The sequence below is a fragment of the Macaca mulatta genome, chromosome 8, assembly GCF_049350105.2.
Source record: "Macaca mulatta isolate MMU2019108-1 chromosome 8, T2T-MMU8v2.0, whole genome shotgun sequence".
NCBI lineage: Eukaryota > Metazoa > Chordata > Mammalia > Primates > Cercopithecidae > Macaca > Macaca mulatta.
This window is the reverse complement of record NC_133413.1, coordinates 129912389-129929528: the sequence shown is the minus strand read 5'-3', so window position 1 is coordinate 129929528 and position 17140 is coordinate 129912389. Positions and strand designations below refer to the sequence as shown.

At 39.6% G+C, this 17140-nt stretch overlaps 1 protein-coding gene across 16 annotated transcripts in view; it reads left to right on the top strand.

The window, feature by feature from the left end:
• Positions 1 to 16649, top strand: part of ENPP2 (ectonucleotide pyrophosphatase/phosphodiesterase 2) — a 124924-nt gene extending 108275 nt beyond the window's left edge. For 8 of the 16 annotated variants that reach the window (XM_015145919.3, XM_015145918.3, XM_028852884.2 and 5 more), the window contains 7 exons: positions 1188 to 1262; positions 2602 to 2738; positions 4407 to 4542; positions 5835 to 5912; positions 9129 to 9261; positions 11040 to 11196; positions 16044 to 16649. In XM_015145919.3, the coding sequence (XP_015001405.2) occupies positions 1188 to 1262; positions 2602 to 2738; positions 4407 to 4542; positions 5835 to 5912; positions 9129 to 9261; positions 11040 to 11196; positions 16044 to 16214 (887 nt within the window). In that variant the 3' untranslated portion in view covers positions 16215 to 16649. The remainder of the gene's footprint in view (positions 1 to 1187; positions 1263 to 2601; positions 2739 to 4406; positions 4543 to 5834; positions 5913 to 9128; positions 9262 to 11039; positions 11197 to 16043) is intronic. The other 8 variants (XM_077943964.1, XM_015145920.3, XM_028852886.2 and 5 more) reach the window with 1 other exon arrangement.
• The last annotated feature ends 491 nt before the right edge of the window (positions 16650 to 17140 follow it).

Sequence of the window (17140 nt, the reverse complement as noted above, 5' to 3'; positions counted from 1 at the left end):
AGACAGAGCCTCGCTCTGTCACCCAGGCTGGAGTGCAGTGGCACAACCTTGGCTAATTGCATCCTCCACCTCCTGGGTTCAAGCGATTCTCCTGTCTCAGACTCCCGAGTAGCTAGGATTACAGGTGCGTGCCACCGTGCCTGGCTAATTTTTGTATTTTTAGTAGAGACAGGGTTTTGCCATGTTGGCCAGCTAGTCTCAAACTCCTGGCCTTAGGCAATCCACCCGCCTTGGCCTCCCAAAGTGCGGTGATTACAGACATGAGTCACTATGCCCAGCAGAGAAAATGAATCTTAAGATATCTCTACCCATCTTGGCCCCCTTGCCGTTTCCTCTTCATGTCTCTTCCATGAGGGCTGAATATTTGTCATACACTTTTGAAAGTGAAAGGGGACACTATTAACAATTATACTAGGGCAACAGGCATAAAACTGGAATATGGGGCCAGCCTGGTTTAACTTCATGTGCTCCATAAAGGACTTTATTGATGCCACCTCCACCCCATTTCCAGTATTCGTCATCCTCTGCTTTCCCATCACACTCTGTAACTATCTTTGATATGGTGCAGACCACACGGCATCTATTATTTGTGCCATGTTTGTCTCTCCCATTGACTCGTGAACTCTTTGAGGGTAAGAGCTCTATCTTAATCATCTTTGCCCAGTACCTCCGTTCTACAACCCAAGGTCTGGCACAACCAAGGTCTGGCACAACCAAGGTCTGGCACAACCAAGGTGCTTAATGTTTGATGAGGAAGAATAATCGATAAATTTGGAAGGAAACAGGTGACAGACTGGGCAAAGACTGGAGAAGTTATTTCTGGTAGAGAGAAAGGAAATAGCATATATGATAGTGTAATGTTGCTAACAACAATTGTGAAGAGAGTGTTGCAAATATATTAGCCTTTGTGGAATAGAGTGTTACATTGACTGCTTAGAAATGAGGAGAATTTAGAGGAAGAGCCAGAATTAGTGGAGACTATAGATTGTCCAAGAGTCTTGTTTAGTGGTTGCTCTAGGGATGGGTATTGCATATGGGAACATGGCTGCTATTTTATTGTCCCCTAATGGAATAGATTAGACACCAAGCTTGAATTTGAGTTTGGAGGACTGTGTGTGGTAACCATGAAAACTTAAATGATAAAAAGAGAATAGCTTCTCAAAGAATTTTGATACTTCTGCTTCCAGCTGAAACCAGGAAATTCAGAGGCAGCAGAAATGAAAACAAGGAAAACATTAATGGAAATTTTGAACCTAGAAAAGGTTTGGTTTGAGTTTTGAAGGAAAGTCTGGGTTGTTTTACTGCCCCTAAGTACTACTGTTACGATTTGCTGGCATTTTATTTGTTTATTATATTTCATTTATTTAATATTGTCAGATTATGTTCTAATCCTTAGGGGTGGGTCCCCAAATTTGGCAGCTTAACTAAGGCTTCTACATTTACTGCAATGCTGGAGCAGCCAAACTAGCCAGAACAGGCTTGTGTTGTAATAGCGTGGGCCGCTTTGTCTCAAATTCGCAGTTCTACTTGGGAGGGTCTTGCAAAAATTCTACGAAGAGTTTTCTCCATTACTTGCATAGAATGGTAAGACTTTAATTAAAGCAACATGTATACATTATTTAATAAGTGTTTTTCAGAACTGATTTTCTCTAGTAGAAAAAGTAGTACAAGAAATTTTTGTAAAATTTATCACTTAAGGAATTGTGAATTGCCTAAGCCTCAATCTCTAAATATTTTGGTCTGTAGGGCCCCAAATTTCCAAGAATCTATGGAAGTTTTGACTTTAGCCTATCCAAAGTGGGCAGATCAAGCTCCAGGTATTTATTGCAGAGTGTGGAATGAAGATTTGTATACTGAACTCTCATCTCGTCTTCTGCAAAGAGTGAAGCTTCAGACCTTTTTTCCTAAGAAGAGAGCTTTCCTTTGGAGGTCTGAATCTGCACTGGGGGTCTTAACTGAGTTCTTTGGTAACTGATGAACTTCCCTCTTCTGTACTTAGAAGACCCTCTTGAATGCCCACTTATTTTATCTATACATGTTCCTTTAAGTCCTTACCTAAAGAGTTTTCCTCTGTATGACAAAGCTGCTTACTTTAAATGCTCATTACTACTCACTTTTTGTGCTGAAGGAATGCATCTTTGAGTTGCAGTACGCATATAATGATCAACGTGTGCCTTCTTCTTAATTAAATCATTGATGAACCCGATAAGCCTCTTCAGGGGTCAAAATAATTAATTCTACAAAAATCCAATCCTATTGGCTTTCCATTCAGCTGAATCATTTCAAAATGTATTACATAATGTTTCCTTTCTGTTCAAATTGTAAATTTGAACTAAAATTTAGTTCAGCTAAAAAAAGCATTACGTAAATACAGCATTTACATTATGGTTTTGATAACTGTAAGGCTTGACCCATGCTTAGGTGATCAGATAATCCACAAAAATGTTAGGAAAACTAACTTGATTAAATTAAGGAGAAGGTTCTATATTATTAATAAGTAAGCTAGCACATTTTAGGGAACTTGACTCTTCCAGTATTTCTTTAACGTTTGATGTAAAATTTAATACACATCTAACACAGTTTATTTTTTTTCTTTCTTAGAGAGACACCTCCTCTACGGGCGGCCTGCAGTGCTTTATCGGACTAGATATGATATCTTATATCACACTGACTTTGAAAGTGGTTATAGTGAAATATTCCTAATGCCACTCTGGACATCATATACTGTTTCCAAACAGGTCGTTGAGAACATTGGATTTTATATTCTTTATTTTATTATATTCCTCACGTTAATACAATGATTCCTTGCTTAACAGAATTTTGTCTTAGAAAATATTTTATTTTTTCTTAATGAGAGAAATCCTATGTTGGATTTATTGTCAGATATTTTGAATTAGTCTTTATTCCGTGTTCTGGTAATTGCATGGGAATATGTTAAACATTGAAGGGAGATCACTCATTCTTTTATTTTCTCTTACTCTGCCTAAGTCATTGCCCAATAGTTACGGAAACCGCCAAGGTTTGTTTATTTATTTTAATAGACCTTATTTTTTAAGAGCATATTTTATTTCCCAGCAAGATTGAGTGGAAAGTGCAGAGTTCCCACATATTCACCCACCCCGCTCCGACCTCCCCCACTATCAGCATCTGTTTTTTTTTTTTTTTTTTTTTTTAATTTTTTGAGACCCACTCTTGCTATGTCTCCAAGGCTGGAGTGCAGTGGCAGGATCTTAGCTCACTGCAACCTCCGCCTCCTAGGTTCAAGCGATTCTCCTGTCTCAGTCTCCCAAGTAGCTGGAATTACAGATGCACACCACCACATCTGGCTAATTTTTGTATTTTTAGTAGAGATGGGGTTTTGCCATGTTGGTCAGGCTGGTCTCAAACTCCTGACCTCAGGTGATCTGTCTACCTTGGCCTCCCAAAGTGCTGGGACAGTGCAATAGTCTTTTTAGAGTGCTGAAAGAAAAAGCTATAAAAACAGAATTCTAGACCATCAAGAATTTTTATTTATTTATTTTTTTTAAGACAATCTCGCTCTGTCACCCAGGCTGGAGTGCAATGGTTTGATCTTGGCTCATTGCAACCTCTACCTCCAAGGTGCAAGCACTTGTCCTGCCTCAGCCTCCTGCGTAGCTGGGATTACAGGTGTGTGCCACTATGCCTGGCTACTTTTTGTATTTTTTAGTAGAGACAAGGTTTCACCATGTTGGCCAGGCTGGTCTTGAACTTCTGCCCTCGGGTGATCGCCCACCTCAGCCTCCCAAAGTGCTGGGATTACAGGTGTGAGCCATCACACTTGGCCCTGGTTTGTTTTTTAATAAAAGTTTTATGTTGGGGGTTTCAGTTTTGATGAAGATGAGATAAATAGGTGTATATCAGGAATTAGAAAATGTTACTTGGCAGTTGAAGCATATTTTAAATATTTTAATACAAAGGAGGAGAACACTTCTAGTGCCCAAACACAATTTGTTGTTTATTTGTACTGTGTACACATATGTATGTTTTTGTACATTCTATACACACGCAAATACATACATATAGATACATGGTCTATTTAGAGGAGATATGTCTATATTGTTTCTAAGAGGGTTATTTTATAAGTTATCTTTGATGAGATTCTATTTATTATTTCAACAGTGGGATTTCTGCTTTATGTTCTGCTTTCTATATTGTTTTACTTAAGACTGATAAAGAGTTCTGTTGATTAAAAAAATTTGAAAATTTGTGACTTACGGTACTTAAAATTAAGAACTTTTAAAAAGAAGTCAGACTATCAAATATAAAAAATTTAAAAAGGAGTCCGACTGTCAGAATACAAGCTATAGGAGAAGCCAGAGGGGTTTTGATTTCGGCTGCTCATAACAGAGCCACGGCATTGCTGAGTGCCTCTGACTCCCGTGCAGGCTGAGGTTTCCGGCATTCCTGACCATCTGACCAGTTGCGTCCGGCCTGATGTCCGTGTTTCTCCAAGTTTCAGTCAGAACTGTTTGGCCTACAAAAATGATAAGCAGATGTCCTATGGATTCCTCTTTCCTCCTTGTAAGTTACAGAGTATCAAGATCTGATGCCTTTAGAGGGATGTCACATTGTGCAATCTTGGTATTTAGAATTTCTGTGGCTTGGGTTTTCTTCAAGAGAGGGTGCTCAAAAGATTATATAAATGAACTTTTATGGGATCCTTCCAAAATCAGCCGAAAAGTGACTCGCTTTCAAAAAATCTAATTCTCCAGGGCAATTCTAATGTGCAAGGGAATCTTCTGTGTCCCCGCCTTACATTTTTAAGTGAGAATCTGAAAAGGAAACAGTGAATCATTAAGACACCAGTCCTTTATGTAATACTGTAGAGGGGATCTCTTAAGATTACCTGAGGCCAGGCGTGAGCCAACACTGAAATCCCAAAGTAATCCCAGCACTTTGGGAGGCCGAGGTGGGAGGATTGCTTGAGTCCAGGAGTCTGAGATAAGCCTGGACAACATAGCAAGACCTTGTCTCTACAAAAAATTTAAAAATAAAAATTAGCTGAGCTGGTAGCACACGCCAGTAGTCCCTGATACTGTGGAGGCTGAGGTGGGAGGATCCCTTAAATCTGGGAGATTGAGGCTACAGTGAGCTGTGATCAGGCCACTGCACTTCACCGTGGGTGACAGAGCAAGATTCCATATTTAAAAAAAAAAAAAATCTGAAGCCCTTAAACCATCTCTCATTACCTTGATGATTTTTTTTTAAGTCTAAATGGCACTGATGAAATCAAGGAGTTATTTTACATAATGTTGGTAGACTCAAGAAGTAGATGGTAAGAAAAAAACATTGCAAATGGCTTTTGGGAGAGAGCTATTGAGTGAAGAAGAGACTGAGTGGGAGGGGAGTAAGGAGATGTTGTATAAGGCAGTTAGGAGTAGGAATAAAGGAGTAGATTCATTTCTTCATGTTGTTTGGACCATTTAAGAAAATGCTTGCTCCCTTCCCCCCGCTTTTTTTTTTTTTTTTTTTTTTTTTTTTTTTTTTTTTTTTTTTTTTTTTTTGAGACGGAGTCTCGCTGTGTCTCCCAGGCTGGAGTGCAGTGGCGCGATCTCGGCTCACTGCAAGCTCCGCCTCCCGGGTTCACGCCATTCTCCCGCCTCAGCCTCCCAAGTAGCTGAGACTACAGGCGCCTGCCACCTCGCCCGGCTAATTTTTTGTATTTTTAGTAGAGACGGGGTTTCACCGTGTTAGCCAGGATAGTCTCGATCTCCTGACCTCGTGATCCACCCGCCTCGGCCTCCCAACGCTTTTTTTTTAACTGATGTAGATTTTGGTAAGCAATGTATACTATTTGTTTTCCTAATGTTTAGATCTGAGCTCTTCACCTGAGGCTAAATATGATGCATTCCTTGTAACCAATATGGTTCCAATGTATCCTGCTTTCAAACGTAAGTCCAATATTCACCTAATACACTGCTATTTATGAAAATAAATATTTCTAAATTTACCCCTTACCTTTTCTACCTCTGTTCATTTTAATAAGAATACTTTTCATGTGTTTAACCTTTATAATTTTTGAGGACCTTTCATGTAAACTTTCTACTGTTGATCCAAAATTTGAATCTGTGAGGAAGGTTGGCTGGTAGTTTATCCCTGGTTTATAATTAAGAAATTGATATCACAGAAAGTGACCACAGGTCATGCATGGTAGAAAGTGAACTAACTCAAGTTTGTGTTTTTCTTCTCATCTGGTTGTTATTTTTATTTCAATGCTTCTTATTTTAATGTTAAAAAGGATCTTCACTATATTCTGAAGGCCACTTGATATTTAACAGCATCTATATTTATTTGTGAGCATTACAGTAAAAGCCAGTAGCACCTCTTCCTCTTGGGGTGATGACACATTCTGAATGTTGGCCCTGAAACCCAGCAAGAGCCAAAAAGGTCTTCTGAATCATCAGAGTGTTTATTTCAGATGATTTTAGTCCTGTACCAATTATTTTATTTCAACATTTGTAATTTCTTTGTACCTGACATAAATATTTCCTGATGCTAGTGAAGTCAAGAATTGTATAGGCACAATGAGCTCGGGCCCAAAAAGCCAAGTTCCTGGAGTGTGACCACAGGCTGTGTGATCATAGACATGTCATTAAACCTCTCATTTGTAAAATTAAGAGATATAATTGCATGACCTCTAAGGTTTATATGGATTTCTGACTTAATTATCCAATGGCGAAAGCACTGCATTTTTTGTTTCTGTTAAATATTCATCTATGTCTCCATCCATCATTCATCTATCCATCCATCCATCCATCCACCCATCCTTTTATCTATCCATGTGTTCAAAGATAGAGTAAGCATTATGAGTAGCTTTTACCACCTTTCGGTACATTTGCAGTGAACGGAACTTACATCGTTATGGGAAAGGTAGGAAAAGGAAGCACCTCTATGTGCTTCCACTTGATGGAGGAGATTCAGGCTGTGTTACAGATCTCTCTGGGCCGAAAGGGAGTCTCAAAATAGGAATGGGTGATTGCGGAGTGTCAGCTACAGTGGCGGGCCTCCACAGCTTAACATTGGTGAAAAGGACCACACGGTTTAGAGAAGAAAATGTTTATTTGATGTCCTAGTGAGTAAATGAAGGGTTATTCAAAGATAGAATTTATTGCTTATGAGTGAAAAATTAAAGTATGCTTTTAAAAGGTTTCTTGGTTTATTCTCAGACCCAACTGAGAAGCATTTCAGAAACTCACATAGTTACATTTATCACAATATTACACAGAATGCAGCTTCATTTAATTTCCGCAAATCAGGGTTCCCTGGATTTCTTTATTCTTTATTGATGTGTTTTCTTGACCAAATGGAAATGGTAATCAAGGCAACACACGGTACCACCCTGAGGCTGGTGTGGAAAAGGCCTTTCACAGAGAGCTTGCTGTTCTTCATGAGGGGATTGGTTTTTTCACATGCCACATTTCTGCTGGCCTGGCCTTTTGACTGTTCTCATTGTTGTTTCTTTCCTTCTCGCCCTCTCCGTCTTTTCTTAATGCTTAAGTTAACATTTGAAATAACCTTTCTTACTGTCTGGCTTCTTTCTCGACTACAAATAATTATCTAAGGTATTTTGGCTCTTGTGGGCTGCTCTGTCTTTCAGAGTTTCAGAAGGCATGAAGAGCAATTGAATCACTATAAGAAGGATGGCCAGGTGCTTCTTAATAAGGGGAGGGAAGAGGGGTTAACAGCCAGAAGCTCCTGACCCCCATGTTGAAGACAGCATGGCAAATTTGATCTAATATTTCAGAACCAACCCATTGCTTGCCTGTCCTGTCTTCTGTTACTCTCTTGTTTTTCTCCGTTTCCATTCTGCCTCTCTTGTTGGCCATTATGGAAATTAGAGGCAGAGGGGACAAGGCAGTTCTCTGCAGGGGATGACAGTGAAAGTGAGAAATGAATTATAGAGGAGAAAGCAGACATGCACAGATCAGGTAATGTTTTTCAGACAAAAGAAAGAGCAAGTGCAAAAGCTTAGCCTGAAATAAGTTTGGCAAAGTTAGGGGACAGGAAGAAAGCCTTGTGCGTGATAGGGAAAGGGGTAGGAAGTAGAGTCACAGAGGTAGGCAAAGACCATGGTGGGGAGTTGGGATTTCATTCTAATTACAATGAAAAATAATCTGGAGTGTTGGATATGGGTGGGGTGTGTGTGTGTTTGTGTGTGCATGTGCAAGAGAAAGAGAAGATCTGACTTATGATATGAAAGGATCCGTCCGTCTACTATATGGGGGAGTGGGCTACAAGGTACAAGGGAAGTAAGTGTTTCACAGGGAGCCCAGGGAGTAGTCTTTTGTGGTGTGATCGTTCACTTCAGAGAGGATGTAAGTTAGACCAGGATAGAGCAGAGAAAAGATGAGAGGTGGTCAGATTTGGGATAATTGGGATGTACTTTGGTGACAGCACTGACAGGAATTGTTCACATGTGTCTATAGCAAGGAGAGAAAGCAAGGATGACTCTTAGGCTTTTGGCCCAAACACCTGGGTAAGTGCCAGAGCCATTATTATAATGGAGAAGGCGAGGGTTGGGGCAGGATTAGGAAAGAACATTAAGAATTCCGTTTGGATAATATTTTGCTTGACATGAATATTAGGTATTCCAGTGCATTAGGAGGTAGGTGGTTGGATAACATGTCTGGAGCTCCAGGAAAGGTCAGGGGTAAAGCTTAAACCTGGAAACTAGCATATTGATGAGATATGAAGGATGAGAAGAAAGAGTGAGGCCTTATTTTCACTACTCTGAAATACCTTGCTTCCTCTTTTGCACATTCTGTTCCCTCTGCCTGGCATGTTCTGCTTGGGAAACACCACCTACTTATTCATGCTTCAGATCTCAGCTTGGGAGCCTCTTCATCTGGGAATCCTTTCCTGACTTTCGGACTAGGTTAAACTCCCCTACCATTGTTTCATAGCTCTACATTGTTCCCTTTGCTGGTTTGTAAATGACACACACACTGGTAATGACATAAAATGGATTCGTCTCATGAATCACGACAGCTCTCTTGTCTCTTGGCTCGTGACATTTGGCTCGTAGCCTGCATCCTAGAGAGAATTTGGCCAGAGTAAGGAGTTTTCTTCATGAAGAATTGATTTTTGGAATTTTTGTCTTTGCACAGGGGTCTGGAATTATTTCCAAAGGGTATTGGTGAAGAAATATGCTTCCGAAAGAAATGGAGTTAACGTGATAAGTGGGCCAATCTTCGACTATGACTATGATGGCTTACATGACACAGAGGACAAAATAAAACAGTAAGCCTTTCATTTCTACTCTGTGTGAGTCTTAAGTCCCAAGATCTCACTCAAGAAGTTTTTCAAATATTCATGTACTAGAAAAGAGATGACACCCCTTCAATTTTTTGAATTTTTCAATTCTTTTTTTTTTTTGAGATGGTGTCTTGCTCTGTTGCCCAGGCTGGATTGCAGTGGTGTGGTCTCGGCTCACTGCAACCTCCGCCTCCTGGGTTCAAGTGATTCTCCTGCCTCAGCCTCCTGAGTAACTGGGATTACAGGCATGCGCCACCACATCCAGCTAATTTTTGCATTTTTAGCAGAGACAGGGTTTCACCATGTTGGCCAGGCTGGTCTTGAACTCCTGACCTCAAGTGATCTACCCGCCTCAGCCTCCCAAAGTTCTGGGATTACAGGCATGAACCACTGCGGCCAGTCTGAATTTTTAAATTCTTTTGATTAAATGGGCATTGGTGGTTGGAATGGAATTTTGGGTTTTGTGGTAAATAAATGTACTTTTTTGTTCTATGAAAAAAATGTATCAAAGAATTTAATTTTATTTAGTCATTTCTTCCACAGCTCTTCAATGGGAAGATGACCATTCCCACTTGTCTTCATTATTTGGGTGGGACTTAAGAATCCCTTAGATTTTCTGAGTCAGTACCTCTCAGTAGGAAAGTGTGTATGGACTTGGATTGAATCTGGTTGTCTCTGTCTCTTTGGTGCTGTTGGGCATATAAAAGCCATTCTCTGTGCTCATAAGGGACCCCACAGTCTAGTGGAGAAGGCAAGATTTAGAGTGATTGAGATGTATTTTTGTTGTATAAAATTAAATAACAACACTCTGAATTTGTCAACAAATTTGTTGACAATTTGTTGACAAATTCAGAATGTTGTTATTTAATTTTATACAAGCATGAAACAATCAGAGAGCAGCCCAAAATGTAAGAGAGGGTTTAACTGTGATTTAGAGATAATTACAGAATAAATTGCTATTTTATAAATACAGATAAATAAGTTAGACATTATCTTACTGCTTTTCCAGTCATTCTGAAGAGAAATTTTGTGTAAATTGCACATTTATTTTATTGCTGATCATTATTAGCCAAAATTAGTAGTTCAATCATAATTTTAATACTTGAAAACTGAATAAAATTAAGATAATAGAAAACCAGGCAAGGAATTATGAATTTCTGTACTGATCTGTACTGGAAAATATTTTTTATACCTCTAGGTCCATCATTAGCACTCAGTCCTTAGTACTTCCTTTGGTAAATGAGTTCCTTGTATCAAGTTCTGCATTTCATTGTAGCTTGAAAGGGTCATTATTCTCCTAGCTCTAATGTCTCTTGCCTGTGGTCCGTTTTATACAACTCTAGGAAAGTTATCTTCCTGAAACATGGATCTAATAATTAATGACACTCCCTAGCACAAAGCATTACTACCACATCCCGGCACTCAGAACCCACCATAATTTCGCTTTTATTGACTCTTCCAGCCTTTCATTTCTACCGCATTGGTCTATTCACCATTACCTGTCTCCAATTCTTAGATCAAGCCATTTTCTTTGCCTAGAATATCTTTCTTACTCTGCCAGGTTGAGGAGTGAGGGGATTTCAGGCAAAGAAAACATTATCTTCAAAGACATAGAAGTGGGCTAGTGCTTAGAAGTGAAAAATGATTCAATTGAATGGGGATTAATTTTAGTGATTCAGGCAATATTCATTGGTCACCATTTAAAAAAGGAAGCTTCAACATCAGCTCATCAACTGTGACTCCGTTTTACCTTCCTGTTTCAGGTACGTGGAAGGCAGTTCCATTCCTGTTCCAACTCACTACTACAGCATCATCACCAGCTGTCTGGATTTCACTCAGCCTGCCGACAAGTGTGATGGCCCTCTCTCCGTGTCCTCCTTCATCCTGCCTCACCGGCCTGACAACGAGGAGAGCTGCAATGTGAGTTTACAGAGAGAGTCCTTTAGGATTTGCTTCCATAGTTCACCTTCGTTTCTTACTTTGTATTTCCATCATTGAACTAGAACATACTTATTATAAAGCATTCACCCTAAACAGAAAAAGAAAGGAACCAAACAGAATTTTGCTTAACACATAGGAACTTTGCCTTCTAATGGCTTTTTATTTTTCAATGTATGTGTGCATTTAACATAATTCTATCAATGTGTAAGATTTTGAGAAATAGAAATAAGTGTCCAAATGTTTTTCATTTTACAAAAGAAAGTGGAGAATGACAACATTTTATATAAAAAAAGTCGAAACTAGCAAAATTTTGATAATTGTTGAAACTTGGTAAGAGGTCATGAAACTTTATTATATTACTTCACTTTTCTGGATGTTTGAAAATTTGCATATTGAATTTTTTTTTTTTTTTTAAGCTCTATCACCCAGGCTGGAGTGCAATGGTTCAATCTTAGCTCACTGCAACCTTCACCTCCTGGGTTCAAGTGATTCTCCTGCCTCAGCCTCCTAAGTAGCTGGGATTATAGGCAGGCACCACCATGCCCAGCTAATTTTTGTATTTTTAGTAGAGACGGGGTTTCACCATGTTGGCCAGGCTGGTCTCAAACTCATGACCTCAGGTGATCCACCCACCTTGGCTTCCCAAAGTGCTGGGATTACAGGCATGAGTCACTGTGCCCGGCCCATAATGAAAACTTTTTAATACATACACACACACACACACACACACACACACACACACACACACAGCAAGAGCAAGCAAGAAAGAAATCTATACCTTACCAATCAGGTTTGCTACTAGTTATGATGGAGGTGTAATAGTCATGCTTTTCTCAGATAGCACAGATGACTCCTGATTCACTCATCCTATGGGGAGACAGCTGGGATGCAGGATAGCATCATGAAAACACTAGGGAGGAAGACAGGAGCCATGCTATATGCCTCTGGCTCAGTACTAACTTGGCACTCAGGGACAAATAGAAAAATCTTCAGGTCCTTTTAATCTGATGGAAAGTCTGTGCTCAAAGGTTGATTTTAGAAGTAATAGTCTGTGCTTTTATTTCACTTGATAGAAGGAGTAGAGATGTAATCTACAGAAGATAATCTTTAGTCAACAAGTACTACTCAAATTCCTAAGTTGTATAAGGTAGTCTAGGAGAAACAAGAGTGTTAGACATAGTCACTATTCCTAGGCAGCCCACAGAGTGGGTCAACAAATAAAACACATATGGAAATTGCAACACTGAAAGGTAAGGAGCCATAAGCTTCAATAGAGATGATCAGCTTTGTTGGCAAGATAGTTTTTGATCTGTGACTTCAATTATGGGTGAAGATTGAGGCTATGAATGTAGAAGAAGATTAGAAAGTTTAAATATATCCCAGAAAGTGAATTAAGTTTTGCCTGAATATTAGAAACGAGGGCAAATAGTGGGAGAAAAGATTTTAAAAGTTAATTGGATTCAAATTTTAAAAAAGTAGTAGTAGTAATAGTAACAACAGCAGTCATGATAGTAAGAGCAGTAGTAGTAGTTATTATCATTTATTGATTACATGTTGTGATCCAATTCTGTGCAGGTCCTCTCTATATATTCTTTCTAGTCACAGTATGAGGCAAGTATGTATATATATGATCTCTCCCCTGCCTTTTTGTTAAATGTTGAGAAATTTATAGCTACTAAGGGGAAAGTATGTTTGGTTACTTGGTTAGTCAGCAGAAGAGCAGAGCTTTAGATTTAAGACCTCTGACTCCAAGAGCCCATCCTCTTTCCAATTTATCAGACTTCCAAGGTAGAACCTTGGGACTTTAGGAATTTTTTCTTACTATTCAGGCATTAGGTACCCAAGGAAAATGTTTAGTTGGAAGAGCAACATTTTAGGCTCTGCTTTAGGAAGATAAATTTGAAATGGAGGAGGCCAAACATGGTGCTCAAAGGGCTTTGGCAAAATTCACAGGAGTGAGGCAAGAGAGAACTTGAACTGGGATTGTGGTCTTGGAGATCTAAAAGGAAGGATGGAAGACAACAATATTATACTTGAAGGATCCATAGGGTTTTATAAATGATGGAATGGGTGGTAGAGAAATGTAGAAACTGCAAGTGAGAGACAAGCTGTTATCAACTTACTGGCTTGACCCTCTCAATTTTGGTTGTTTACAACCACAAGAGCCCCAGGTGGATGTAGTGCCTCCGTATAACATGATCTACATTCTCTGAGCTTCAATTTTATTAGAAACTTGTGGGGAGGTGAAATTCTTGCAAAACATTAGACAGTTGTATTATGGGGTAAAAATAAAAATTGCCATACAGTTCTGAGATGAAAAGACTACAAAGGTATTTCACATGTATAGCAGGTCATTTAAGGTGTACCTAGATTCCTGGGGAATACATATTCAAGTTCGGTCATTAGAGGAATTTGGTGATGGGGAGTTTTAAAAAATACTGCTCTAAACTCAGTGCAAAGGATGTTCTATAATTGATCTAAATTTTATGCCTGAAAAATGAAATCCACTGAAGTCCTCACAGGTTTTCCTCTCCCTACTGGTTCCTGACTCTGCACAGAGTTTGAAGGCATTTCTTATAGAGTTCACAGCCAGCATGCTTCTCGCTGAAGGCTCACCTGTTCATGTAGAAACTGTCCTTGCTGTGAATTTTACCTGAAGACTGCTGGGACTTGAATTCAGAAACCTGGAGAGAAAGTCAGGGAGAAAAGACAGGTGAAGAATAAATGTCCAGAATGAGGAAGACAGTAAGCAAGTTCATGGATTGTGCTTTTGTTTGCATTAATATTCTAAGCGATTTATTTTTAAAGTCTTTCCTATCCTCCCTACTTTGGCATTCATGTACTTTTATTCGAATTGTCTTATTTTTGCATCTTGCAGCACAGTCTTCATCAGCGAATGCTTCTGTGGATGGCCAGCTAATATCAAGGCAGAAGATACTTTCCTCACGTGCCACATAGCTAGTATTTCCTAGTGATGAATTATAGAACAGATTTCAGGGTGTGAGAACCGGAAGAGACTGCCTCTCCAGCGAAATTGGCAAATCACTTCCCAAGGAAAGAAATAGCAAAAGACAGATGTTTTTGCAGAATTCTTATAATCCCAGCTAGCCATCATTTAAATTAGGAAAAACCTTTTCACCCCTGTCCACACATTCAAATGACTGCGTTTACAAAGAAAAATTGGACTGACTGACCATTGAAAAATCAAACAAATGAGCTGAATATGAAAATTCTCTCAAAATACAGGCTCATGCTTGCCCTGCTTACTCTGAGGGGGTCCTGACCCATCTGGAGACCTCCTACTTCGTTAATTATAGGGTCACACTGAGGACTGGTCAGTACCATTGTGGGTAGAGTTATATTTAGGTCTTTCCTTTCCTGTGAATCGCAGAGATCTTGGTTAGGTTGGGTTAGGAGGGTGGGACATGAAGGTTAAAATTCTTACCTCCCCAGCCTGCAAAGCAATTTCTTCCCCTTTCTTCATTTCGCCTGAGATGGCCAGGCATCAGCTTCCTGAACCAACACCCTCCCGGAACATATTTAGCACTGGCACAAGCTGCTGCAGTTCCCTGTCCAGGTCTGTGTGGGTTGGAGCTTTCCGAGAAAGCCCATTGCAGGTTCTTGGGCTTTGGTGGATCGTTCATTGAGACCACTAGTGGTAAAGAGTTGGATGAGGGCATGTCTGAATATTCCCAGACCTGGGACATGCAGCCACCCTTCAACTTGTAGAAGGGCTCTTGGAAGCCATTGCAATTCCAGAGGCATTTGTGAATGGAATTACTTGCAAAGGCCCTCCCGCTCAATGTCTGCTAATGAAAGTAGACACTGCTCCATATTCACAGGGCTCTCAGATCTCACTCTTTCCCTTAACTTCCCACAATAATGAAAGAAGCTATTTTTGAGATGCAAAGAACGGCTTCCCCTGAATTACCTTTTAGTTTCAAGTTAGACATGAAATAAGTTGTTTGATGTAGGACGTCTGAATGTCTTTCATCTGAAACTTGTGTCAGTGGGGCAGTTTTTGGCAAGCAGCTAGGACAGAGATTCACTTCCTTTCTTCCACGTTTCCTTGCTTTACCTTTCTCCCCCCCTTCTTCCTTCCTCTCCTCTCTACCTCCCAGGGAGCTGCAGAAGTAAGCATTATTATCCTTGTGAACCAAGGAAGAAACTGAGGTCTCAAGAAGTCAAGTAGCTTGACCAAGGTCTCATAGCCAAAAAATAGTACAGCCTCATTTCCAAGTCTGGCCTCTTGGGCCCCAAAGTGCCAGATGTATCAGCTGAGCGGCTTCGAGTTGACCTCATTTTTCAAATAGCAATTTATGCATTCTAGTAGATGATGTAGTTGATACAGCAGTTTCTTTTGAAAAACTAGGAATACACACACATAATTTTGTGCATTAGGCTTAAGTTCTTCACTTTCCTTGGGAAGCAGAAGCGTATTCCAAATTACTTGTACTCTGTGCTCAATATTGCAATTTGACAGCTTGGAAAAGAAACAAATTACGGAATTCTCTAGGGCCTTTGGTTTTCCTAATTTTGATTTATGTTCTGAGAACCTATTGAGTCAAATGCCCTCTGACACCACATGTCTCGTTTATTTGGTACAGTTAATTGCTGTTGAAAATGTTTGCAGCCAAGGGCAGGTATTTGTGGCACGTTACCAATAGGAATGCGGTAGAGTGGCAGGGAGGCCAGAAAGGATCAACATGCATTGGCTCTGTGTGCAAGAGTGCACAGAGGTCATTTGTGGACTTGGAGTAAACTGACCATTTGGGGAAACTCCTCTGGAAAATTCTGATTCTGATTTCGTTCTGTTTCCATTGCAGAGCTCAGAGGATGAGTCGAAATGGGTAGAAGAACTCATGAAGATGCACACAGCTCGGGTGCGTGACATTGAACATCTCACCAGCCTGGACTTCTTCCGAAAGACCAGCCGCAGCTACCCAGAAATCCTGACACTCAAGACATACCTGCATACGTATGAGAGTGAGATTTAACTTTCTGAGCAGCTGCAGTACAGTCTTATCAACTGGTTGTATATTTTTATATTGTTTTTGTATTTATTAATTTGAAACCAGGACATTAAAAATGTTAGTATTTTAATCCTGTACCAAATCTGACATATTATGCCTGAATGACTCCACTGTTTCTCTCTAATGCTTGATTTAGGTAGCCTTGTGTTCTGAGTAGAGCTTGTAAGAAATACTGCAGCTTGAGTTTTTAGTGGAAGCTTCCAAAGGGTGCTGCAGATTTGATATTTGCATTGAGGAAATAGTAATTTTCCAATGCACAGTTGCCACATTTAGTCCTGTACTGTATGGAAACACTGATTTTGTAAAGTTGCCTTCATTTGCTGTTAACTGTTAACTATGACAGATATATTTAAGCCTTATAAACCAATCTTAAACATAATAAATCACACATTCAGTTTTTTCTGGTTTTATTTGGCTTTTATTTCACTTATAAATTAGAGGGTTTGCATCATTCTCAGCAAACTATCGCAAGAACAGAAAACCAGACATCGCATGTTCTCACTCATAGGTGGAAATTGAACAATGAGATCACTTGGACACAGGAAGGGGAACATCACACACCGCGGCCTATTATGGGGAGCGGGGAGGCGGGAGGGATAGCATTAGGAGATAGACCTAATGTAAATGACGAGTTAATGGGTGCAGCACACCAACATCGCACATGTATACATATGTAACAAACCTGCACGTTTTGCACATGTACCCTAGAACTTAAAGTATAATAATAATAATAACAAAAAAAGAAACAGAAAAAAAATAAAATAAAATACAAGTTAAAAAGGAAAAAAATAAATAAATTAAAGGGTTTGTTTCAGGTGTATTCATGTGTGTAAGGAACACATTTCTTGTACTAGGCCCTTTTCCTAGTTGCTTATATGACATTTAACCAC